Source organism: Bos indicus x Bos taurus, chromosome 14 (genome assembly GCF_003369695.1).
Source record: "Bos indicus x Bos taurus breed Angus x Brahman F1 hybrid chromosome 14, Bos_hybrid_MaternalHap_v2.0, whole genome shotgun sequence".
Lineage (NCBI taxonomy): Eukaryota > Metazoa > Chordata > Mammalia > Artiodactyla > Bovidae > Bos > Bos indicus x Bos taurus.
In genome coordinates, this window is record NC_040089.1 from 2,641,958 (window position 1) to 2,667,530 (window position 25,573).

General features: G+C 60.5%; 1 protein-coding gene across 7 annotated transcripts in view; it reads left to right on the plus strand.

The window, feature by feature from the left end:
* The window catches only part of SLC45A4 (solute carrier family 45 member 4), a 67,038-nt gene extending 41,639 nt beyond the window's left edge, over positions 1-25,399 (plus strand). For 3 of the 7 annotated variants that reach the window (XM_027560722.1, XM_027560721.1, XM_027560723.1), the window contains exons 3-9: positions 14,609-14,797; positions 16,051-16,230; positions 16,728-17,761; positions 18,455-18,554; positions 19,828-20,039; positions 20,922-21,278; positions 21,753-25,399. In XM_027560722.1, coding sequence (XP_027416523.1) covers positions 14,609-14,797; positions 16,051-16,230; positions 16,728-17,761; positions 18,455-18,554; positions 19,828-20,039; positions 20,922-21,278; positions 21,753-21,881 — 2,201 coding nt within the window. In that variant the 3' untranslated portion in view covers positions 21,882-25,399. Of the gene's footprint in view, positions 1-14,608; positions 14,798-16,050; positions 16,231-16,727; positions 17,762-18,454; positions 18,555-19,827; positions 20,040-20,921 lie in introns of all 7 variants that reach the window. The other 4 variants (XR_003514392.1, XR_003514393.1, XM_027560724.1 and 1 more) reach the window with 4 other exon arrangements.
* The last annotated feature ends 174 nt before the right edge of the window (positions 25,400-25,573 follow it).

Sequence of the window (25,573 nt, forward strand, 5' to 3'; positions counted from 1 at the left end):
GTTTCTAAGCCAGGCATGTGCTCCTCAAGCTCCACGCCTGTCCGCCACGGCCGCCGGCCTGTGAGAGGAGCTGATTCCAGAGACACCTGCAGTTATGAGGAGAGTTATTCCAGCCAAATAGAAAGTACAGATTCTAGAAAAGCCACTGCCCTTCAGCATGCCACAAAATTACCATGTCAGTCCTCGATGGGTGGCCGCGGGTTGGGACGCCCGCCACTGGGAGTACTGAGCAGTGAGGGTGTGGGGGACGTGCCCAGAAGCAGGTGGAAGGAGCCTGCTGGCAGGGGAGGTGAGCTCTGGCCCCGCTCTGAGAGGCCTCGCACCCAAGCTATTAGGGCCTTGGGGGTCAGAACTCAGACCCCGTGGTGCCTGTTCACTCCTGTCCACCTCCCCGAGGAAGGGCTCGCGTTCTCAGCGGGAAGCTTACCCCTCCTGCTGTGGCCTGGAAGGCAGCTGGGCCTGGCCTATTGCATTCCTGGGTTTGGGGAACTAAAAACTTATAATTCCAGTACTTTGGTTTGTTTCTTAAATTCGGTTTGTCACGTGAGCCGGATTGTCGATAGTCCTGGTTGTCATTCTCAGCTGTGCGTTTCTGTTTCTTTCACACAAACTCGAGTCTTGGGGCTTTGCTGTTTGGTTGCAAGTTGTCTCCTGTGATCCTCGGCTAGTGGCAGGTGTGTTGACATATAGCCCTGGCAGGGCTTGTCTGCTTCCAGCTCTGGGTGATGGAGCTGTTCTGTCTTCGTATCTTCTTATGAAGGGGGTTAGAGGACAGGGTCTCTGCCCGACCCCTCCTCCCTCCTCTCTCTGATCCTGGACCCACTGACCCTGGTGGCTGCTTGGCCACCTGCCCTGTGGGGGGTGTAATAGAAAGTCAGATCACCACCCTGTTTTGTAAAGACGTGAATAATTTTGAAAAGTGCAGTTTACATCGCAGCACTGTGAGCCGTCTGTGTGTGTTTGCTGGCCCTGGTGTCCAGGGCGCCCCGCCATCAAGGACACCTCAGCGCTGGTCCGCAGGGCCCTGCTGCGGGGGTTCTGCTGCAGGAAGGCCTTGCCTGGCCAGGCCGGGACCTGCGGTGAGGGCCCCTGACCCCGCATGAGCACATCTTCCTGCTGGCGCCTCTAGACCAGCAGCAGAGCCGCCCCTTGGCGCTGGAAGGGCAACACTGAGCCAGCAGGCCTTGGGGACAGTGGCAGGGGGCAGGCGGGTGTGGCCGGGCCAGCCGCCCCTCCTGGTCCCACTGGCCGGGCCGCAGAGGGGGCAGAAGGGCGGTGAGGGCAGGTGGCGCCCACCCCTTCGGGAAGGTTCGGGGCAGCAGCCCTGAGACTGCGGCTCCAGGAGCTCAGGAAGAACGTGGCGCAGGCCTGGGGCAGCCACTGGTTCTCCGTCCTCCTTTGCAGAGGAGGGGCTTTAAAAACCGGGCCTCTGCTTTCTTGGACCCAAAGCACTTTCACCAGGTTCAGGACTCAGAGGTCAGGGAAGTGAGACTTCCGTCCGTCTCCTGTCCTCAGCACCTGGTTCTGTCCCTGGAGGAGCAGGTTTCATGAGCCTCCTTCTGGATGTCTCCCACACGTGTGACATGTGAGACACGGTGTCCCCACCAGAAGCAGAGAGCGTCCTAGACAGACGAGAAGCCAGGTCCAGGTCAGGGCAGAAAGCCCGTCGGTCTCTCCAGGCTCTTGCATCCTCTTGTGGGCTTGCCCACCTTGGCTCCGACCTTGGGGCTGGCCCAGGTGCCTTCAGCCTCACCATCGCCCCTCCCTACCCGTCTAAGAGGCCGCATCTCTTACACCCTAGATCCCCACGCCGTTAGTCTAACATCTCAGCTTCTGGAGGGGACCTTTAAAGATACGTATGTTCTTAGGCTTTAGGCTCAAAGTGAAATCACTCAGTTGTGTCTGACTCTTTGCTACCCCATGAACTATAGCCCACCAGGCCCCTCTGTCCATGGAATTTTCCAGGCAAGGGTACTGGCGTGGGTTGCCACTTCCTTCTCCAGGGGATCTTTCCCACCAGGGATCGAACCTGGGTCTCCCGCATTGCAGGCACACGCTTTACCATCTGAGGCACCTGGGAAGCCAAGGAGGGAAGAGTAGCCGCTAAAAACTGTTGCTTTGTTAGTGCCAAGTGGGGTTCTGGTAAGTAAGACCCACAAGCTTGCAGCCAAACAGAGGGTGAGAATGTGACATGCAGGGGGCAGGGGCCCATGGGCCCCGCCAGGAGTAGCAGCATCCGTGCCTGCTTCCTGCAGGGCCGGTGGTCTGGGGGCTGAGGAGAGGCTGCCCAGGAACTCCTGCAGACCAACGCCTGGTGCGAGCCTGGCACTGCAGGTAGGTGCCCATGGTTTGCACGCCGTGTGCGTGTGCACATGCATGTGTATGTGTGCACACGTGTGTGATGTGTGCATGTGCTGTGTGTGCACTCAGGTGCACCAGACGAGCCTGGCCTCAGTCAGGGCCAAGTGGGAACGAGGGGTCACTGTCAGAGGAGAGTCTGGGGATAGCGTGCCCAGAGCCAGAGCAGACCCCGTGAAGCTCCGGAGCCCTCCTGGACTGATGCGGTCTGGTCCCACACAGCTTTTCCCTTGGGAAGGGGACGTCTGCCCCCCCGCCCCCCACTGTTTCCCTCTTCGTTCCGGAAACACCCTTGAAGGAAAAGGAAAGTCCTAGAAGGGTGTCCTGTGGCCTCTCAGCTGACGGACGCCAGTTTCTCTCCTGATGGAAGCTGGGGGGCGGGGCTGTGCTGTCCCAGCATGACCAAGTGCTTGGTACGTTTATTTATGGGCGAGCTTAGGTTTAATCTTGTCTGTCTCATTCAGGAGGGGTGAAACGTTGTTCATTTCGTGTATGTCTGTCTTTTTGTTTTTTAAAAAGCACTCTTCCCGCTTTCAGTCCTAACTTAATGTGAATCAGAATTCCAAGGATGTGATGTGTCAGAACTGGAGCCTCACCTTTTCCTCCTGTGGGAAAATCCTGCCCTTTAGCAGCTGGCCTTAAAGAAAACACACAAGCTCGAGGTGCCGTGGGTGCTGGTCACTGTCCTCCGCTCCCCGGATCGCGGAGGGAAGTGGACAGCGAGGCCAGCACCTGCGGAGCGGAGTGGGGCCCTGACCCCTGTAATCCGGCCCCCCGCCCGCCCCCAGGAACTCAGTGCCTGTCTCTAAAGCCCTGTGCCTTCTGGTGCCACTGACTCAGGCTAGCGCTTGACACCCATCGGGCGGCGCCCAGGAGCACACACACCTTGGGTGAGAATTGAGTGCTGTGGGCTCATGCCGTATCCAAAGTGAGGAGCGTGCATGCTGAGTGCCTGCCTGCTGGATGGGCTCGAGCGGAGGCGCGCCTTGGAGCACACGCGCGTGCCCTGCACCCTTCTCGAGCGGGCGTGGATGCTGCTGCAGGTGGCCAGTCATGAGTTCCTTTGGCGTGAGGCCTCCCACGTGGCCCTCCAGCAGCTTCTGTCACACCTCGTGCTCCCCCAGTTCAGGTGCGCTTCCTAGGAATTCCCTTTGTGTATAGTGACCCCCCAGGCCTTCTGCAGGGGGCACTCCTGGTTGGTTTTCCTGTTTTGTCAAAGAGCTGGCAGCTCGCTGCCCTCAGTCTCCTTTGTAACACCCAATTCCTAAGGCACCCCTGTCTGGTTCTTGCGGGTCACCTGGCACTCTTTGCACAAAGCTGCGTCACTTAAGGGCTATTTCGGAGAATCAGGCTGCTGCGTCACCAAAAGAGGGACAGCTGAAGGAGGCCAGAGACCTTGTCCCTGGAGGCCAGGAAAAGGGGCAAGTGGTGGAGGCTGGAGTGGTGGTTCTGGGGACTCGCGGGGAGGACACCCCGCCCAGCCTGTGTCACTGCGTTGGCTGCCGAGACGACGCCCACAGGCCCTCCTGCCCCTGGGCAGGAGGCTTTCAGGCTGGCGGCCGCTGCTCTTCAGCGCGTGGGCGCCTCCCCTCTGCGGGCCTTCGGTCCTGGGCTGAGGGCGGCCCAGAGCACGTGCGCTTAAATTCTGCCTTGGTGCTTCCATTGATCTTTAGCAGCGAAAACCCCACCAGGCTTGGCCATCCTTCTCCGGGCGGTGGAGCGGTCTTTGTGTTGCTTCTAATCTGACAGTTGTTTTCGCATCTGTGGAAGCTGATGCTGTGCAGACCTGGAGAATTTTATCAGAGCCGCTCTCAAGATGGGTTTCCCTGAGACCTGTCCGCCATTTCTGGGCTTATACTTGGTCTGCAGGCCCGGAGGGCAGGGTCCCCCGGTGTTGGGGGAGGGGTCCCCAGGCTGCCCTGGGTTGGGTCGCACACCCAGGAAGAGAGCACTGGGCTCCAGGCCCTCGTCCACCCCAACCCCAGAGCGCCGTCGGGGGAGGGGCGGGCGTGCCCACAGGGCTAGGCGCCGAGGAGGATGGTGAGTGGATGAGATGGGCCTTCACCGGCGTCTGTGCGAGTGAAACAGTCCAGACACAGAAGGATGAGCGCTGTGTGATTGCACCTCCGCTTGGGACCCAGGAGGAGGATGGGGGGCTGGGGGAGGGGCCCGGGAGGGCTTCAAGGGGGACGGAGTTTCAGTTTCACAGGTGAAGGTTCTGTGGGGACAGCAAGGGACATGTGCCTGAAGTCACTGAACCACACACCTCAAAGCGGTTAGAGAGGCAACTTTTACACGATGGATATTTTACCCCCACTTATTAAATGTGGGAAAAAATTGGACGGGCTATTCTATCCAACTGAAAACTGGATTTCCTGCTGACGAGAGACTGAGGAAGCCTGAAGGGTGACACATGGCCTGGGCTGGGAGGTGGCGGAGGGCCCACGCTCGCCCGCGGAGGGGAGGTCCAGACACATGCGCGTGTCCGTGCCTGGGGGCCCTGACGTGGCACCCACCCGGGCTGGGGGACCCTTGCAGTCCCCTCAGAGCCCCAGCAGCATGCTGGAAGGACAGGCAGGAGTCGTCAGAATCTCCTGGAGTTTGATGAAATAATTGAAGAACTGTTGTGCAGGACTGTTTTGTTTGGATTGGGAAGTCTGGATTTCCTTGTGTTTCAGATCATTGTATTTTAGAGACAATGCAACGTCAGCCGCAGTCGTTTTTCCCAAGGAATTCCATGCCTATTTTTCTTTCATCAAACGCTTATTGAGCACCTACCCGCCAGGTGCCGGGCACTGTGCCAGGTGCCTGGGCGGGGTGAGCAGCCAAGGCTCCTGCTTCGACGGGGCCAAGCACGTGCAGGGACTGAGCATGTAGGGGTCCCTGTGGGGTGACAGCACCTGCACTCCAGGGACCAAAGGGTCCTAGGTCCGGGAGGCCTGGAGGGGATCACCGGTCCCGCATACCAGCTCTGAGCTCGCAGGGCCTGGGGTCAAGGCTGTGGTTTATGGTTTGGAGAAGGAAGAAGAGTCGGAATCCAGGCCACTGCCCTCTCCGTTGAAGGCGAGCGTGGGGATGGCGGAAACAGGACAGGAGGCAACAGCCGGGCACAGAGAGGAGGGGCGGAGGCTTGTTGGGGAGGTGGCCCTGGGCCTCCTGGTTGCCGAGCACACAGGGGTCATCGAGTGGAGGTGAATCATTGCCACATTCCAGCCTGTGGCGTGGCAGGGAGGGGCAGAGGGAAGTGTGGCCTGTCAGGGGAGCCGTGACTAAGTGAATGGCACAAGCTTGGTGCCAAGTCCTGTTTGGGAAGCTCTGATCCTGGTGGGCCAGATCACAGAAGGCCTTAGGTGCCACTCCAAGGAGGCGATTTCCAGAGAAATCTGAGTAATTCTGTCCTTTGCCAATATTGCACACATGAGCCTTAGTAAAGCAAGAATGGAGCAATTATGTTGCTCCATTAGGTAAGTAATCTCAGAGACAATTTAAAATATATGGGAGGATGTGCGTAGGTTATGTGCAGATACCTACCGTCTGTATCAGGGACTTGAGCGCCTGTGAAAATGCTCAGGGCTCTGGGGCCAGCCTTCTGTGCACACTGAGGGCTGAGTGTGCACTTGGGTGAAAGGACAGAAAATGCTGTCAGTTATTCCTGCAGGAAGTGATCATGTCTCTTTGTAACGAAAGCCAGAAAGAAGTCAAATCAACTTTACCAGAGCATTACAAGTATGTTGGAATGATAAGGAACCGGAAAGCCGGGGTTCGGGGTGACCTGTCCTCTGTGGGTCCCTTCTCAGGGGAGCCCAGCCCACGGGCCTCCTGCTGCTCGTCACAGCAGGGCTCTCCAGGGAATCACTGTAAATGTTTAGTGTTTCTCTTAAACCTGCAACAAGATTATAATCACGGACAGGAATTTTTTTAATGGTAAATTTTGGAACAAACGCTCTCTTTGCGGTTAAAGCAGTCAGTGTAGAGGGTGTCCACCCTCAAGACACGTCCCAGATGGTGGTAGTTCTGTCATTAAAAAGCCAGCTGTTTAAACCCCGTGCAGAACGCGTACATGTGTAAATGGCGGGAACGGCATGCGGATAGGGTTTGTCCTCGGGGGCAGCGTAGGTCGTTTTCCCTGTTGAATTGGAGAGAGCACGTGAGTGTGTCTTACAGCTTGTAAGCTTCAGGGAAGCATCACAGAAAGGAACTTGAAGGAACTGCCAGCCCTCGTGAGGACTTGGGAATGGTGGTGTTAGTACTTTATCTGCAAACCTGGAAAAGTGGTTCCCACCCAGGAGGTGTAGCTCACACTGCAAAACTAGGCAGAAACTGAAACCCTAAGTCTCACTCCGAGGCAGTGAGGCTGGACGCCTGCCTGCTGGGCTGTTGACCACGGCTGGAAGAGCCCTGCCCTGGGCAGGAGAGATGGAGGCAGCTGGCACAGGCTCGGCTCAGGGCTGGGGGCGGCGGCACCGATTCTAGCAAGAGTCAGGCTTTATCAGTTTCAACCAAATTACATGTCCTCAAATTCCCTCTAGATGTTCATGTGTGTCTCTTTTGCTGTCGTTTATTACTGGCACAGTCAGTGGGAGTCTCTCCCTGCTCTGATCGATGCCTGTGCATCTCCGTGTGGGCCCCAAGCTCTGCCTTGGCCAAGACCCCGACCCTGAGCACCTCCCTTCCCTCCACTCCTGGGGCTCTGCTGCCTGGAGCACTCCACTGCAGGCCTGGCTGGAGCCCTGGGTCCCCACGTCCTCCCGGCAGTCTCTCAGACTGTGAAATTCCTTTCCTTCACCTTCGTCGTGCTAGAGTGTGACCGAAAAGCGGGAGTTAACCAGAGCCAGACAGGAAACGCAGCCCGAGTAGACGCAGCCGCCGCCTGGGGAACGCTTCCCCGGGCGCCCGCCCCTGTAATCGGACACTCATGGCAGATACACGGGGCCTCACGTGCAGCTCATGCAGTTTAATCGTTTCACTGAAGTGAACAGGGTAGACGTCTCACACTGTGGATTTCTCCGTGTAGGGTGGTGGCCAGCGGTGTAGCCCCGTGGGTCAGGCCCAGCCTTGCCTCAGGTCTGGTGAGCAGAGCACAGGGGCGCAGGTCACTGGCATCGCCGGAGGTGGGCACCGTGGCCTCTGTCCTCAGGGAGAGCCGCCCAGCACGAGGAGAGCACACTCCCTTTAACCCCAAGCTCCAAGGTCAGCATGCAGGGTGGCCACTGCAGGCGGGCTCGGAAGCCCCAAGAGTCGGCTTCCGGGAGAACAGCTCACCGCGGAGCCTGGCATGGGGAACGGGCCGGGCTGCTGCCTTCCCCCATTGGGGCTCTGGGCCCTGCCATGCGAGCAGAGTGTGGTGAGACAGTGGCTGTGGCCTGTGGGGGAGACTGTGCCGGAGGCAAGCAGTCTAGGCCCAGAGTTGGACAGAGCAGCACTCTGCCTGACCACCGAGGTGGGCAGCGTGGAGAGAGGCGAGGCTGGGCACAGAAGCTTGGTGTCAAACAGGCCATGAGCAAGACTCGCGGGCTGCCCCAGGGGCCTGGCCATCTCCTCTGAGCCCTGGACGGGTCTGCTCTGCACCACAGGAGTTGGGGCTCAGGGAGGAAGGTGACTTGCCCGGGGCTCCATGGCCAGAAAGCGTAGAATCAGGGTTTGAGCCTCTCCTTTTCTTCTGGCTGGGCCAGACTGGAGGCTGCCGTGAACTAGGAGAGAGCTAGATGTTCCCTGCTCTTAGAAACGAGATGTGTGGACCCCACAGTAACCATGCCAGCAGCAGCTGGTCCAGTGACCTGATCCTCCCACCAGCCTGGAGATGGCGTTACCTTGCAGATTCTTGCAGGGGAGGCAGCCCCCTGCGGCCCTGCCAGCTGTGCTGGCTGCAGCTGTGAGAAAGGGAGCCCTGGTCAGCGGGTTTCAAAAGTGCTCAAGATCTCTCTTGGTTAAAGTGGTGCAACCTTTTGTATGAATTCCATTTTTAAAGTTTGCAGACAGCCTGCTAGTTTTCCCGTCGTGTTTTCAGGAGGCAGACTGCAAAGGCCCTGCTGGCTGCAGCCTGGGGCGTGCCTGAGCTGGCTCCCAAACTTCCAGGACTCCTTGGGGCCCTTGGCTGAGCACATCCACTATTTAAAAGTTAATTACACACTTACAGTTGAATTGTGTTGACAGGAAGGTAGCACACACGCGTGCCTTCCTGCCTACTCGTCTGCACTTCACTATCCTCGGCCCTTGGGCGATCCCGGCGCGTTGTGTCTGAGCTCCTGGTTCATTGACATCATGTAGGTGTTGTGCCATTGGCCGAGGCAGTGGAAGTCTGCTGGCGCCCCCAGGAGTCCCCATGCCCGCCACAGCTCCACTTGTTAAAACCAAAGCACTGTGAATCACAGCATATAGGGTGGTGCCTGGGGTCCCTCCCCAGTTCAGATCATGGACTCTCAGGGCTGGGAGAGACCTTGGCTGCCAGCACGTCCAGGCCTCATATAGACACCAGCCTGAGTCGGGGCCGAGTGGCCACCATGAGGCTCGGGGCAGACTTGATGCCCTGACCGTGACCTGGGCACTGTGGCCTGGTGCAGCATCTGTGCCAGAGCCGGGATGGGTGGGCGGCAGAGAGCGGCCAGTGCGCCTGTCTGCAGGGAGCCGCGCTCCTGGGAGCTGCCCGGAGGAGAGGCGCCCGCAGCCAGGCCCCAGGGCCCCCGGAGGGGTGCCCACTGGTTTCCCAGAGGCCAGTGTCCGGTCCTGTCCAGCCAGGAGCACCCTGCTGGGCTGTGGAGGCCTCTCCTGGTCCAGCAGAGGACCAGTGCCCCCGCGGGGTGTTGGGCAACCCCCGTGTGGGGCTGCCAGTCCATTCCTGGGGAACCAGGCCCGGCCTCAGGGCTGACACGAGGGGCTGGAGGATGTTTATTTTTACCAGAGGACCGTTAAGAACGTTCCGTTACTTAAGTAATGGTGCCTTCAGTATGTTTGAATCGTGCTGTCGCCAAGCGGTTACCTCCCTCTGGAACAGCTCCTTTTTTACCACGGTCCCCCCGCAGGGAGCACGTCCCCCGCGTACAGAGCACATACGCCCAAACTGGACAGAAGCGGCCACGCCACACGGCCCTCCCCCGGCACTGATGGGACTGGCCCTGCGTGGCCCGGGCTCTGGGCCCTGCACCTTCAGGCACCTGTCCCGGCGCTTCCACGCTGTGATGAGGGGCGTTTCGTTCAGTCCTGGGCTCCCAGGGCCCAGCCCGTCGCACCTGGAGACACCAGGGCTTGCTGGCCCAAGGGGGAGGCCCCAGAAGAGGCGCCTGAGCTACTTGCTTCTTTGTCCTCCCCTTTCTCCCTGCCTCCCTGGGGCTCTAGAAGACTCCTTGCAGCTCTGTGGTCCTCCCTCCAGCTGGAGGAGGTGTTGCCTGGTGCAGACCCTCCCAGCAGGGGCCCTCTCCCAGGACCCTGCCTCCAGCCTGTGCCCCGGGTCTCGTGTGTGTTCAGAGGCAGGACTGTTGCTCTTTCGCACCTGTACCCCTCACCAGGGCCACTTGGTGACGGCTCCCCACGGGGCTGGTAGATCCTTCCGAGGTCACCCCAGGCTGCTGAGCAGTTCCCACGGAGAGCGGGTTCTCATGGCTTTGGTGTTATCGTGAAGTTTTTGTCTGACAATACAAGCGTATCTTGATGAGGAAGGCTTTGTCTATTGAGAGAAAGAATGAAGTTCCTATTCCCATTTCAGATCTTTTGTTAAACAATTTATAGGCCGTTTTCCCGGTACCCTGGCCCCCTCCCCCAGAAGAACCAGTTTATCAAAAAAGAGGTTGTGTTGAATGGGAGGCCGCGCGTGACCAAGCGTGGCCGCAGTCGCCCGTGACCTCACTCAGCCCTCGGCGAGCCACGACGCCCCCGGCGTTTCCTGTGAACCGGCAGCCTTCCTGGTCCCACCATTGTTGTTCGCTTTTGCCTGGAAGAAAACAAAAATTATTTACTACTCACCGGTGCTGTGTGTGTTTAGAGCCTTGCTGGGAAATGCCACGTCCGGCTGTCCCAGCGGCAGCCGCGCCAGGGACAGATGGGGGCCGGCCCAGGGCTGTGTTCTCAGGCTTGTCGCTGCCCCGGGGACGTGATGGGACATGTTCATCTTTGTTGCCCCCGTGTTTAAACGAAGACATGTCCCTGCTGTGGTCAGCACTGGGCTCACCCAGCCCTCCCCAACCCCTGACTCGGCTGCTGGGGACTCGCACCCCCTCTGTGACTTTCAGGGGAATTGGGGACAGAGCCGGGACACGGATCCCACTGATGGTCCATGTGGCCCCTGGGCTCTCCAGCCTGACCAGCTCCTGGCCCAGCCGCCTCTGCAAGGAGGCCTCCCTGGGGTTGGCCTGGGGGTCCCGTGCAGGGTGGGGAGGAGGCGGGGGCTTTGAGGGAATGGTCCTGGTGCTCAGAGTTGAGCCAGGCACACGCTCTGCCCTCGTGGGGCTTCAGCCAAGCCTGCTGAATGCGGGCCGGCTGGGCTGGCAGGCAGGCGGCCTGGTGACCTGCGAGGGCAGTTTTGGGGGAGCCGAAGGGGGGATCCAGGCTGCCATGGGTGGAGGGGGACGGGAGGTGGGGAGGGAGGTGACCGTGACAGCCTCGCCAGAGGAGACGCAGGCCAGCTGCCATGGCAGCCGCGGGATGGGCACGAGGTGGTGCTGGCAGAGGCGGAGCCAAGGGGTGGTGGGGCTGGGGCCCCTGACTCCGGGGTGGTCTCCCCTTCCCCTCGGGTCGTGAGCCGGCAGGCCCTGCTCAAGCCCCGGGAACCAGCCGAGCAGGCGGTCCGTGCTCACCCACGGCCGCTCCTGCGGGGCCAGGGCTCTGGGTGGCTGATGCTGCGTGGCAGTGGTTTCCCTGGGCGAGCAGGACGTGGGTTTGGGGCGAATTGCTGAGCAGCACCCAGCTTGACAAGCTTCCCGGGATTCGCTTCAGTTGCATGACCTCTTTCAGAAAGGCTTGACAGAACTCCCCAGGTCGTATCCCTGAAGCCCCACAGCCCCGTGCTGTCCCACAGGCCCACGTCTGAGGGACGGACGCGCCCACAGAGGGAGCACAGGCCCCCGAGAGCCCTGCTCCCAAAGACCGCCTTGCGTGGACTTCACACCGAGCACAGCTCGCCACAGAGGCATTGACCCAGAGTCCTGCACGCGGCAGAAATATCCCTGAGGGACAAAAGGAGGAGAACTGTGGTCAACTGTCATCAGCAGACCTCTAGGAAATGCTGAAGAAGCTGAAGGCGGTTCTTCAGGCCAAAGGGAAGTGATACCCCGTGACCCTGGGATCCCGAGGAGGAAGGAAGGAAGGGTATGGGGATGGTAAGACTGGCAGGTAAGAAGAAAGACAGTTTCGTCTTGGTTCCTTTAGAATGAGTGATTGTTCAGAGCTCCCTGCAGAGCGGGTGTATTGAGTCTGCAGACGTAACCCATGTGCCTCTTCAGCATAGACGGACCTGAGGTGGATGGGCACAGACAGGTGCCAGGGTCTCACCAGAGGGGAGCAGTCTCCACTCAGGCTGAAGGTGAATGTAGTAGTCTCTAGAGCTGCTGCTGCTGCCAAGTCACTTCAGTTGTGTCTGACTCTGTGCAACCCCATGGATGGCAGCCCACCAGGCTCCCCCGTCCCTGGGATTCTCCAGGCAAGAACACTGCAGTGGGTTGCCATTTCCTTCTCCAGTGCACGAAAGTGAAAAGTGAAAGTGAAGTCGCTCAGACCCTCAGCGACCCTATGGACTGTAGCCTTCCAGGCTCCTCCATCCATGAGATTTTCCAGGCAAGAGTACTGGAGTGGGGTGCCATTGCCTTCTCCGAGTCTCTAGAGCAGCCACTGCCAAATAATGCTGAAACGCTGGTGTGCGGGTCACCACGGAACGTGAAGGAGGACTTGAGTCACCAAGAGAAGGCAGGAGCAGGAGGGACAGAGCCGCCTGGAGAGGCAGCCAACAGCAGGCGGGCCCAGCATTGCCCCACGACAGCCGCCGTCAGCAGGAGGGGCTGCGCACACCACAGGAGGAGACTCGGGAGACTGGACCGAACAGCAGGACCCACCCACTGGGTCCAGAAATACTGTGATCCAGAGGGATTGAGGGTGAAAAGGTGGGGACAGGAAGCCTGAGTCGGCTGGGGCGGTGCCAACCCAGATATAGGGGACTTCAGGTGGACGGAGCTTCGCCCGAGGGGCAGAGGACCGCTCTGGCTGGGAGGGGCGGCTCCAGAGTGAGGCGCCTGTGTCCTGGGGTCAGAGCCGTGAGACACCCTCTTCCTGCACTGACACAGACCCGGAAGGCAGACTCCAGACACCACAGCCGCACTGCGTCCAGGGCAGGGGTGGGCAGGCGGTCGTTGTCGCGGCCGCAGGGCGTGTTCCCCTCAGGGTTCTGCCGGGAGCCAGGCTGGGAGGTGAGAGTCGCCAGGTGTGGAGTCTGGAATGTCTCCTGGTGCCTGAAGCGGGAAGGTCAGGCGCCCAGGGGAGACGGCAGGCACGTGCATATGTGCCTGTGTGAGTGTGCATGCGTGCTGCAGCTCTGCACGCAGCCCGTCGCTAGGCTAGTCAGTGTTCAGTAGTAAAGTTGTGACATTTGAAAAAGCCCAGCGAGAGAGACTGTGTCTCCCGGGGAAAGGATGCTCTCCTTTGTCTCTGAAGCTGACCATGGGCTCCCAGGAGTGGTGCGGGGAGGGAGTCGTTCCTGAGAAGCCTGCTCTCCAAGCCACCCTCTTGAGGGTGGGCAATGTCGGCCCAGCCCTGCCCTCCCCTGTGCCGGACCCTGATAGTGAGCATCAAGGACCCAGGCCCGCCGCATAGACCCCAGTGCGTCAGTGGAGCACGCTCAACAAGCTCCCCATTTCCTGAACCAGCAGCTTATCCTGCTGACTTAGAAATAGGAGTGCAGTTCACCCTTCCTAAGGTTCTGGAAAGGTCGAGGCCGACACCTCGAATTCTAGGCTGAACGCGTCAATATTTTAATGGGCACGCTAGCAACAGTTTGAAAGGTGCTTCCCTCCTCCTTTGAAAATGACTTCCTCCTCCTACACAGTTTATTTTTCCTGGTAGTTCAGCACAGTATTCCGTTCCTCAGTGCCCTTAGCGGTGTAAAACATTCGCTGACCGAGGCGCTGGCCTGCCAGAGCACTTTGTGTTTTTTTAAGTCGGCTCTTTACTGAAGCTGACACACACAGGTGCGTGACCCGCGTCCCCCAGCTGGTGAGCTGTCCCCAGGGACCCCCGTCCAGGTCAAGGTCAGAACACACCAGCCTGAAGCCACCGTCTGTCCCCACCCACAAAGGGCGACCACACACCTGGGCCCGCCAGTGGAGGCTGCTTCCGCCCTGTGTCTCTGGCATGAATGGAACCCACGGGGTGTGCGGGATGTGGCCGAGGTGCATCCTGGGCATAAGCGGGCCGGACCCGTCTCTGTCCCAGGGATGGCAGGCCTCGGGGTTGTGTCACCGGGCACAACCGGGCATGGAGGGTGGGGCTGGGCAGGGTCCGTGCTTACACGTGGAAACCAGGCAGCCCTGGGTTTAAATGCTGGGGCTTCTGCTTTTGTGCTCTGTAAACGCAGGGTAGATCACCTGACCTCTCTGAGCTTCAGATTGCCCGTCTGTGAAACGGGCATGGTCATCCCTGCCTCTGGGCGGGTGGGAAGGTTAGGTACCAGACCCCCTGGCTCCAGCTGGACACACATGGAGGTGTCCCCTCTCATCGCCCTCAGTAGCCGCTTGGAAGCCCACTGCTGGGGCCATTTAGCTCACCAGTGGTGCAAGGTCCCTCTGTAGGGCCCTGGTGATAGATTTTGGCCAGTGAGGCCCAGGGTCCCAAGATTATGGGTCCTCTACTCTCTGAAGCTACAGCTCCCTGCCGTACGCCATGTTCTGGACTGATGTGGGCCCGGTCCCTGAGGGTGGCATTGAGCAGCAACCCTGAAACCCCAGGCCCCAATCAGCGCCAGTGGAGTGAGAGGGCCTCACCCTCATGCCATCACCCCCACGGGTGCCAGCTGCGTGGGCCTGACACCACATTCTCTACACGTGCACGGCAGCCTGGGCCCGCTGGGTCTGGGTGCTGCTCCAAAGGCTCTGTGCGCCCCCGGGGCCGGCTCCACAGCCCAGGTCTGGCCTTGGGCCAGTTGATGCTTCCCAGGTGGGCTTTGGTTGGTTTCAGACTCTTGGCCATGTGGTGGGATGCCTGCCCGAGGGGTCTCCAGCCAGCACGTGCTGCCAGCCACCTGCCTGCCTGAGGGTGACGGCTGTGTGCGTTGCAGGCCTCCCGGAGCAGTACTACAGCCTCACCTGGTTCCTAAGCCCCATTCTCGGCCTCATCTTCACGCCCCTCATCGGTTCCGCGAGCGACCGCTGCACCCTGAGCTGGGGCCGCCGGCGGCCTTTCATCCTGGCGCTCTGCGTGGGTGTGCTCTTCGGAGTGGCGCTGTTCCTCAACGGCTCTGCCATCGGTGAGTGTCCTGCCCCGGGGTCGGGGGGGCATGGAGCCGGGCTCCACTGGGCATGCAGGTATGAGGAGCCCAGACCACCAATCCTGGCTGGGGCCGCTGGCGGGCGTCCTTGGCCCCCGGGCGGTGGCCAGGCTGCGGGCCCCACGTGGGAATGCCGTGGGAACCTGTTCTCAGGGAGCGCTTCCTGTTGTGACCCGTTTGTTTTTAATGCATATCTGACACCACGTCCTGTTTCCAGCATTATTTCAGAAATTATCTTTTCTTTTTTTTTTTTTTCTCCTTTTCTCAGACTTGGTATTGAAAATGTCCAGACCTAGTTTGCTACTTGTTTTTTTGGTTCACATATTCGGGGTTTGTTTTGCTTCTTTCTGTTGTTTTGTTTTCAGTTAAAGCAGCTATTTGTGGGAAAATACCTTTTGTCTTGAGAGAACCCATCAGAAATGTGAAAAAGCAAAAGTCTTATTTTCTGGCGACAGCTAAACAGAAGCTTAACCTGTGTCCTGATGCAGGTGAACTTGCCCGCGTCCACGTCAGTCCTCGGGCAGTCACAGACGCTGGGAGGCTCAGGAAGGGAGGTGGCCAAAGAGGTCCTTGTGCAGCAGAGCTTCGCTCAGCTCCTCCAGGGCCCGCGCGTGCTGGCAGGGTGGGCGCAGTCCTAGGCTTGTAGGGGGTGCAAGAGGGGCCTGCCTGAGCTGTGCACCATGCCCCCCGACCAAAGCTGGCTGTCCCTGGGTCAGGAGTCCACAGGCTGCTACCCTCCAGGCACCCGCAGGCTCGGTTCAGAGGGAACACTGGTCTTTGCGGGGACCTGTCTTTGGGGGTGGCCCCAGCCCACTGTGGCCCACACACAGAATTTGGAGCTCCTGCCCCTCACCCTGGTGCCATGTCTCTCCCTGTACCTGTGTCTCTCCTGGTCAGAAGCCCCTTTCCTGGCCCTTGTGTGGAGCACAGCTGTCTGGGAACCCCCATTTGCAGAGTTGCGGGGGGGTCCCAGGCCCCGCAGCACCTCTGTGCCCGGAGTGCTCCTCATCCAGTACAACTGGCAGCAGCTCAGCCTTCAGGCAGCAGGCTGGTCTCCGGGTTCGGGGGCAGACTCACCTGAGGCAGGTGTGTGACTACGGCTCATAACCCGCTTCAGAGCAGCGGGAGAGACGAAGCCCACCTCCCGTGTGGAGAGGCTGCGCCCAGGAGCACAGAGTCCCCCGAGGCAGCCGTGGGGGGCGCTGAGCTGCTGCTCCTCTGTGCCCCTGCAGGCCTGGCCCTCGGTGATGTCCCCACCCGGCAGCCCATCGGCATCGTCCTCACTGTGCTGGGGGTGGTGGTCCTGGATTTCAGCGCTGACGCCACGGAGGGGCCCATCCGTGCGTACCTGCTGGACGTGGTGGACAGCGAGGAGCAGGACATGGCCCTCAACATCCACGCCTTCTCTGCTGGTGAGCGGCCCTGCCCCGGCTCTGAGCCCCTACCCTGGGTCGTCGAGCCTGGGGAGGCTGCTTCGTGGCCTCCGAGCAGCTTCGTGTCAACCCTGGTGGCTGAGGCAGCAGGCAGGGACGCAGCAGGGCCGAGTGACCGGTCTGAGGTGGGGGGGCGCGCGAGGTTGCTGGCCCGAGGCCAGGGCCCTGTGCTGCCGCCCCCTCCATTCGGGCAGCTTTCCCATCCGATGGGAATGTGGGCTCCGGGGACGGTGGGCAGTGGGGAGAGAGTCCCGGGTGGCCGCCAGTTTCCCTCCTAATTCAGGAAGCAGGAAGCTGTCAGGTCGGGATTCCAAGCCTGGGCTCAGCTGTCGTGCCTTGTCCCTGCTCCTCCCGTTCTCTGAGTGACCCTGGAAGCGCCCTTGGTGGGGGCAGTTGGGAATACCTGTCTGGGCTCCCCGCCCTGTGGCCCGTGCCCTTCCTCTGCTCATGTCTGCGCCGTCCCCTCCCATCCCCAGGCCTCGGCGGGGCCATCGGCTACGTGCTGGGCGGGCTGGACTGGACCCAGACCTTCCTGGGCTCCTGGTTCCGGACGCAGAACCAGGTGCTGTTCTTCTTCGCGGCCATCATCTTCACGGTGTCCGTGGCCCTGCACCTGTCCAGCATCGAGGAGGAGCAGTACAGCCCCCAGCAGGAGCGTGGCGGGGACCCAGCCAGTGCGCCAGCCTCCGGCCCCCGCGCCTGCGTGCTGGACGGCAGCGTTCTGTTCCCAGACGAGGTGCAGTCGGAGCATGAGCTGGCCCTGGACTTCCTGGACGAGGGCCTGGTGCGCAGCAAGAGCGATTCGGTGCTGCACGTGCCGGAGGCTGCACTGGGCCTGGAGCCCGAGCTCTTCCTGCAGGACATCGAGCCCTCCATCTTCCACGATGCCTCCTGCCCCAGCACCCCCCGCAGCACCAGCCAGGAGCACGCCCCTGCCCGGCCACCCCGCCGGCCCCTGCCACTCCGTGCACCCGCCGGCGAGGATGAGACCCTGCTGGAGGAGCCCCTGAGCGCCGCCAGGCTCCCGAACGGGGGTAGCGCGGGGCTGCGGGACGGCCCGGGCACCTGCGCCTATAGCCGGGCCGCCCTGAAGGCCCCCGCCACGGCAGGCCCCGCCCGCCGGCGCCGGCACGTGTTCCGCCGGCAGGCCTCCAGCACCTTCTCCTACTACGGCAAGATCGGCTCCCACCGCTACCGCCACCGGCGCGCCAACGCCGTGGTGCTCATCAAGCCCTCACGCAGCATGAGTGACCTCTACGACCTGCAGGCGCGGCCCCGGCAGCACCGCCACCGCCACCAGAGCGGGGCCACCACGTCCAGCGGGGACTCAGAGAGCGAGGAGGGCGAGGGCGAGACCACCGTGCGGCTGCTCTGGCTGTCCATGCTGAAGATGCCCCCCGAGCTGGTGCGTCTCTGCCTCTGCCACCTGCTCACCTGGTTCTCCGTCATCGCCGAGGCCGTGTTCTACACCGACTTCATGGGCCAGGTCATCTTCGAGGGGGACCCCAAGGTGAGTGCCTGGGAGCGTGGGTGACAGCCAGCCCAGATGCGCCCCTTTTGAGAATGTGGTCGGGGTCCTCGTGTATGAGTGCGAGAGGGCACCCGGGCCTGGGTCCGTGGTGAGCAAACTATGCCCCACCCCAGGCTTTGGAAGTGCAGGAACACCAGGGAGCTGGAGGCATGCGGGCCAGCTCTCTCCATGCACAGGTGGCCCCAGAACCTGCAGGTTGAAGCAGCTTTCTGTTGTTGCTGGTGCCCGGGCCACGTGGGTGTGGCTTCTAGGCCTCAGGGCGTCCGCGGGTTCACACCTGTGCTCGTGGCCCAGAGTGGCACCAGGAGGTCCAAGGTGGTCACGGTTCAAGCCTCCCTGCCCCACGCGGACTGCCGGGCTGAGGCCTCCCCGCCCCACACAGGCCGCCAGGCCGAGGCCTCCCTGCCCCACATGGCCCACCAGGCCGCTCCGTGTAGCCACTGGGCTCCCGGAGGCCAGAGGCGGGAGCGGCAGGCGTCCTAGGCCCAGATAGCGGAGCAGGGCTGGGAGAGAGTACAGAGGGTCCGCCACAAGCAGCGGCCTGGGCCGTGGCTGCTGCTCCCCACGCTGCCGCAGTTGAGATGCATCAGTGATTTCGGTATAAATGACCCCTCTACCTGGAGGCGCAGCACGCCGGCCCCAACCCCTGAACCCTCGTCTTGGTCTGAACAGGCTCCATCCAACTCGACGGCGTGGCAGGCCTACAGCGCGGGCGTGAAGATGGGCTGCTGGGGCCTGGTCATCTACGCAGCCACCGGTGCCACCTGTTCAGGTAAGTGGCCCCCAGCCAGGTGAGCCGAGCACCTGGACTCGCTCCGTGACCCGAAAGACCGACAGGCATCCTGCTCCGTGGGCCGCAGGCCCTGCCCCGCCGGGGCCGGCCCCGAAGACTGACAGGCACCCTGCTCCGTGGGCCGCAGGCCCTGCCCCGCCGGGGCCGGCCCCGAAGACCGACAGGCGTCCTGCTCCGTGGGCCGCAGGCCCTGCCCCGCCGGGGCCGGCCCCGAAGACCGACAGGCGTCCTGCTCCGTGGGCCGCAGGCCCTGCCCCGCCGGGGCCGGCCCCGAAGACCGATAGGCGTCCTGCTCCGTGGGCCGCAGGCCCTGCCCCGCCGGGGCCGGCCTCAGGGGCAGCAGCAGTGTCACTGTTCATCGCCGCCGGGAGGCGGAGCTGCTCGCACCGTGGCTGAGAAGGCAGCGCTGTAAGCCCTCAGCTGTCCTCTACGCAGACGCCTGCTGGCTCCCAGGGAGGGCCTGCGGGCTCAGGGCGATGGCAGCGCTGCAGCAGCTGTGCTCTGAGCCGGAAGGGCAGGGGTCCGGGCTCTGCCTGAGCGCACGCAGTGTGTCTGGGGCCTGCTGGAGGTCGGGGTGGCTGAGGAGACAAGCGGCCTTCCTTGGGGTCCACTGTGCCCTGGAGAACAGAGAGTGGGAGTGACAGGCTTCAGGCTCAGGAGTGGTGCGCACGTGTGCCTCCCGGGAATGGGGCAGAGCCGCGGTTACAGGCCTCTGGCTGATCCTGGCCTGGACCCTGCTCAGTCTCTACCTGAGGATGATGGGATAACAGCCGGTGACCACGGACAGCCAGCCTGACGGTCACAGTGCTGCCTGCTTTACTACAGGACTTCTCAGGAGAGCTGGGTCAGAAAGCCTGACCCAGAGGAGTGGGGACTTGCGAGGAAAACCAGCCACAACTCAGTCCCTGAGGCAGGGCAGGGCCCAAGGCCAGAGAGGACCCCGAGTGGGCCTAGACTGGCGGAAGGGTCGGAAGGCCTGGCTCTGCAAGGTAGGGAGTCCCACGGGGCTGCGGGATAGAACCAGGTTACAGGTCTGGAACCACTAGGGTCGACCTCCTTTTGAAGTGTGGAGCCCCTGGTGGTGGATTGGGGCATGGTGAGCTGGGGGTCCATCCAGGGGCTGTGCGTGGTGGCCAGGGAGTGAAAGGCGAGGGGCGTCCCATCCCTGTTCCTGAGCCAGGCTGAGTGCAGTGGAGGCCGGGGAGCAAGCAGGCCGTGTGCCTTCCGGTCACCACGCGGCCTCTCTCTGCAGCCCTGCTACAGAAGTACCTGGACAGCTACGACCTGAGCATCAGGGTCGTCTACGTGCTGGGCACGCTGGGCTTCTCCCTGGGCACGGCTGTGATGGCCATGTTCGCCAACGTCTACGTGGCCATGATCATGATCAGCACCATGGGCGTCGTCTCCATGAGCATCTCCTACTGCCCCTATGCCCTGCTCGGGCAGTACCACGACATCAGAGAGGTGGGTGGGCGGGCGCTGGAGGGGAGGCCCCAGCACGAGCTCGCCAGCTGTGGGCGGCTCTGCAGCTCTCACTGGCGCCTTCTGCGTGGAGCATTCTTGCCCACGTCTTCCCTTGCACTCATGCCCTCGCCTGTGGTCTGCCTGGGACAGAGGGTGTGTGTGTGGTCTAAGGTCGATCAGAACTTTATGGTGCCCCCAAGTAAGGATGGTCACGTGACTGGTGTCCTGTTCCCCTCCCCCGACACTGCCAAGCCACAGACATGGGTGGGGGTCTGGCTGGGGGATGTCTGTTTTCTCTTCCATGGCTCTGTCTGTCCGCTCACAGTGGCTACACTGTCTTAAGTAGTTTTACAAGAAGCCCTGAATGAAACCTGGTAGTGTTAAGTTCTCCAGCTTGGTTTTTCAACATTGTTAATTAGTTACCTTGACCATTTCCTTTTTATTTAAACATTAGAATCAGCTTCTGGATTTTTTTTTTTTTTTAATTGGAAACACATTGATTATATGGATCAATTTGGAGAGAGTTAAAACTTTGTAGTATTGAGCCTTTATAATATTCTCTAAATATGGTATATTGTATTAATTGTCATAGCATATTTATAGATTCTTCCGGGCTTTCTGCACACACAGTCACATCCTCCATGGGTAATGAGTTTCATTTCTTCCTTTCTAATTCTTAAGGGTTTTATTTATTTTCCTTGCCTTCCTGCAGTGGCTGGAAACCCCAGTACCGTGTTCAGTATAAGGGTGGGGGGTACACAGAGCCAGGCGAGCGGGTGTGCAGCTGCTGAGGGAGGCAGTTCTGCCTCAGACCCGGGGCATGCTGGTGCGTGGCTTTCCTGTCTGGCCCCTGCCCTCACGCCGTGCCTGCCTCTCTTGCAGTACGTGCATCACAGCCCCGGGACCTCCAAGCGTGGCTTCGGCATCGACTGCGCCATCCTGTCCTGCCAGGTCTACATCTCCCAGATCCTGGTGGCCTCCGCCCTGGGCAGCGTGGTCGACGCGGTGGGGACCGTGCGTGTCATCCCCATGGTGGCCTCCGTGGGCTCTTTCCTGGGCTTCCTGACAGCCGCCTTCCTGGTCATCTACCCAGAGGTGTCCGAAGAGGCCAAGGAAGAGCAGAAGGGCCTGTCTTCCCAGCCGCTGGGCGAAGGCGCGAGCAGCAGCGCTGAGAAGCCCACAATGCTGAAGCTGTCCCGGAAGGAGGCCCCGCAGGGGCTCGTCGAGACCGAGTCGATGGTCTGAGCCGCGCCGCACACACATTCCAGGGCGGCGGGGAGGCGGGGGTGGCGCCCGGCAGGCCGGCTGCCGTGGCCTTGGTGGCCGCGCGCACCAGAGCCCTTCACCGACCCTGGTGGAGGCTCAGTAGCTGTAGGGTAGGTTTGCGCCAGTAGGTGAAAACACCTCATTAATTACTTTTTCCACAATTAAAAAGAATCATTTTTTTTTAATCGAAAAAAGATCTTTTAATTTCAACTGTCTCTTTTGTTCTGCAGGTATATTATTCTGCACGTTTTAAAATTATAAACCAAATTTACCATATAGAGAAGTGATTTAGAAAAAACAAGATTTTTGCATTTCTAAAGTTACAATTGAAAGCAAAAAAGTATCTGATGTATTTTGCTATATCTTATCTGAATTCTTCAGATAACGGTTGTGTAGTCAGTGACTAAAACACTTTTTATCACATTTTTTCCCTGTGGATGCCTACAGGTATTTGGACGTTCTGTCAGATCTCGTCACATTTTGTTGGTGCTGCAGCTATTGGAGAGTATTTTTCTCTATGATTATTTTAGAAAAAAAAATTTTTGTCTTTATTTTCCAAAACTGTGGTTTTCTTGAAGAACACATCTGCTTTCCTGTTTGACACATTGTACCTGGGCGGCGGGCCTCAGTAGCTGCGACACCAAAGCTGGGAGGAGGCTGGGCCCCCGGGACACTGGTAGGGAGGCCCGCCGGGCCGGGCCGGGCCGGGCCGCCCGCCGGGGCAGCCCTGGAGCTGGCAGAGCTGTCCCCGCACCCGCCTGCATCTGTGCCCGCCCCCTGCCCATCGTCTTGTCCGAAGCTCCGGGAGCCGCTGTGACTCTCTCACTGCACTTTGTCTTTGAACCATCTGTGGACCATGGGGGCAGGACTCCCGGCGTGGCACTGCCACCCGCGCCCGCTGCCAGGCCCACACGCCAGACACTCCGCGCCCATCTGACCTCTGCGTCTGCTCACCGCCACCGGCCGCCAGAGTCAGGACCACCCCGCCGTGAAGAAAGCGGGTCTCGGCCAGGGACGGTCCGCCCCACAGGTTGGCTCAGCGCGGCGTTTCCGGTTTCAGCGCAGAACCAAACTTGCACCCCGGGGAAGCACGGTCGTCACATGCTGCAGCTGTTTGGAAATGCTTTTCAAACCACAATCTCTTTCTAAGTAAGCAGTTTCTGCTTTTCTTCTTTGGGACGGTCAGTCTTAAGTCCGCTGATCTCAGGAGAAAGAGGGAGGCCTCCCACACATCGCCCAGATAAAGTGAGAGGACTGTAACTCTTCGCTGCCTCAAGTCGCTATGTTTTTAAATAAAGTACTTTAAAACGCATGAGAGTCATGCTGCAATATGATCATTCTAAAGCAAATATATATATATATAGATATATATTTCAAGATGAAACTACGCAGTTTTTAAATAAACTACTTGAATTTCCTTGTGTTGAGAGGAACAGCCGTGCTCCGCGTCCTTGCCCGGCCTCTGGCCCATCCCGCCTCCGTCGCTGGCGGCACTGTGCAAGTTGCAGTTTGTTCCTGAGGAGCAGCGGTGCCTGTGCGTTCTGGATGCAGCCGCAAGCCACGTGTCCTCCCCTGGAAGCCCAGGGTCATGGAGAACCGACTGGGAACTGGGAGCGTTTTCAACGTGCATCACGGCTGGAGAAGGGCCTTGGGGATCCTGTGCCCAGACGGGCAAGTCCTTCCCACTCCTGAGCCCGCCATCCGGTCTGTGCTTCTCCCCTCGCCCCCCTGGCAGGTACCCGGCAGAGCACTTTGATGCCGTTCGATGGCCTTCGTGGCTTTAGGATGGAAAGTCCTCCTCCTGTGACTCTCGAGATCGCAGCCTCTGTTTAGCTGCTCTGCTCCTCAAGGGGGTCTCCTGACAGCTAGAAAACGGGGGAGGGCAGTGAGCTGAGAATGTAGGGGTGTCAGGGAGAGCCCGAGTCAAGCTCTGCGATGAACCGGCCGGAAGGGCCGCACCCCCCGGGCCCACCCTGTCCACAGCCCGGCCGGGGCTTGCTGTGTAGGAGCAAGCGGGGCCCCAGGGATGCCAGCCTTAAACCTGGTCTGGAACAGCGAAGACACGGAAGGACAAGAACAGCCCTGGAACGTGCTCGGGGCGGAGGCCCGCTGGGGAGAGGCGTCTGTCGACAGCTGATGCAGGAGCGAGTGTGTGCGCGGCCGTCTCGAGTCCTGCAGGCCGCCAGGCCTTATGCCTGCTGTGACCGGAGTGGATCTGGGAGGGCGGGTACCTCGCGGCCCGGGTCAGGAGTGAGCAGTCATGGAGCCGGCCTCCAGCCCTCGAGGTGGTGAGCTTTGTGGGGGGGTTGTGGAGTGAGTGAGTTTGCCTCAGCCCCATCCCCGCAGCGAGGCTATTCCCAGGTTGCACTGACTCGAGGCTCTAGCGTCACCTTGTGTCTTAAGCGGAGCGGGCTGTCCACGTGGTGGTGGCCGGCCGTGGCTGGGGGCCATGGTTGGTTCCTAACACTGTACCTCAGGTAGCCGTGGGGGCCGCTGGCGGGCCACTCCAAGGAGCGCGGCTGTGGCCCCTCATTGAAAGGTTCTCTGTCTGGTCTCCAGCCCAGGTGACCAGTGGGTGGTGCCACCCACGGGGTGGGCTGGCCGGGTAGCCGATGCTGGAGTCGAGCCTGGAGTTGGCCTCGTGGGCCCTGGGGGTCATGGGCACCGGTCAGGACTGGGTGCTGTGAGCAGAGAGCTTGGTAGGGATTTGGCTGGTTGCTGGGTCATATCGATGGACTCCCCAGATAGGGTGGCGTGGATCTGATCCGCGTCTTTGGTTCCCTAAAAAGTCAGCTCAGTGAAGACAGGCAGCACCCTGTCCCCATTTTGCCGGCAGTCAGTGTTGGCGATGTTTCTGGGTGGGTGGGAGGGCTGGCAGTGGGGTGCCCTTGCCACTCCCCACTCTCTCTTGTGGGGGGCAGGCAATGGCTGGGCCCTAAGAAGGTCATTGGCTCCAAGTAGTCCTCAGGTGTGTTTCTTAAAGGCGTGAGCATGTGGGGAAGTAGCTCTCTGCCCCCCAGAACCCCAAAGTCGAGCCTCTGAAGGGGCTGCCTGTGTGGTGTGTCTGAAGAACACTCCAGAAGGGCCTAGCCGTTCCCTCCTATGGCCAAGGGTGTGGGCTGCCAGCACCACAGGCAGCCGCTTGGAGCGAGTCTGTCAAACGCCACATTCATTGGACACAGAGCACCTTCGAGCTGTTGGCTCACACCTGAGCCTCCATCTACCTTGGCCACCCCCGCTCTGAGCACAGGTGAGGACCCTCCTGGAATGTTGCCACCGGCGACAGACGCGCGACTGTTCATGCTCCATCTGCAAGCGGCTGCTGCTCAGACTCCCCATCCGTCTTCTGCCTGCTCCCGGGCCTGGGGGCTCAGGCCGGCCTGACGGGGCTGCTGGGGGCCATTTCCTGAGCGCAGCTGCCCAGGGAGTGGTGTCCCCGACGCGGCCCTCAAGCGCGCAGCACGTTGGGGCCTCCGTCACTACCTCCTTGTGGGGAGCCGGCCCTGCCGTCCTGGCCGCTCGCCCAGCCTGTCCCCGGGTGTGGCCGCCTCTGCTGGGCCCTCCCCCGGGCGTCCGGGGGCACGGCTCCGTGTGCTGTGGACCAGGACTGTGTCTCCGTAGTGGAATGACCTGATTATTGGAAATGCCTCTTGTTACCAGAGGAACTCCCCAGGCATCTCGGAACAGGACTTATTTAGTTCCATTGTGAACTGGCCACAGGACAACGTTTTTTTATCAACTTATTAAGTTGGAGCACTATAATAGCTCTTGCTGATTTTAGCAGTGATATAAGTGTGTGTTAAACACATAACGTTTTATGAGGAAAAGGGATTATAAAGAGTAATATCGCACATTACTGAATTTTATATCAGGTGGGCACAAGTGGCCTGGTGTTTGTGTGTCTCAGCGCCGAGCCCCCGGTCTCGCGGCTGCTCCCGGGGGCTGTGGCTGCATGGCACTGTCTGCCCCCCTCCCCCCCACGCACAAGGTCCTATCTGTAACGTGCTGACCTCCCGGTGTAGACCGGGCTCCCCCTGCGTCTGTTTCGCTCTGTTACTCTGTGGTTGAAGCTTAATAAACCTTTCCCTGCCAGATGCCAGTGTGGGTGTCTCTGCCGTGTTCCCAGAGTCCCTCCCTTCGCCCCTGAGGGCCCAGTTCGGGAAGGGCCTGCCAGTGGGTGTGGCTCCTGGGGTGGTGCTCACAGGCCTTCCCAGCTCCCAGCCTGGGGCCCGTGTCTGAGTCCCCAGCATCCCCAGGGCCCCTGCCTC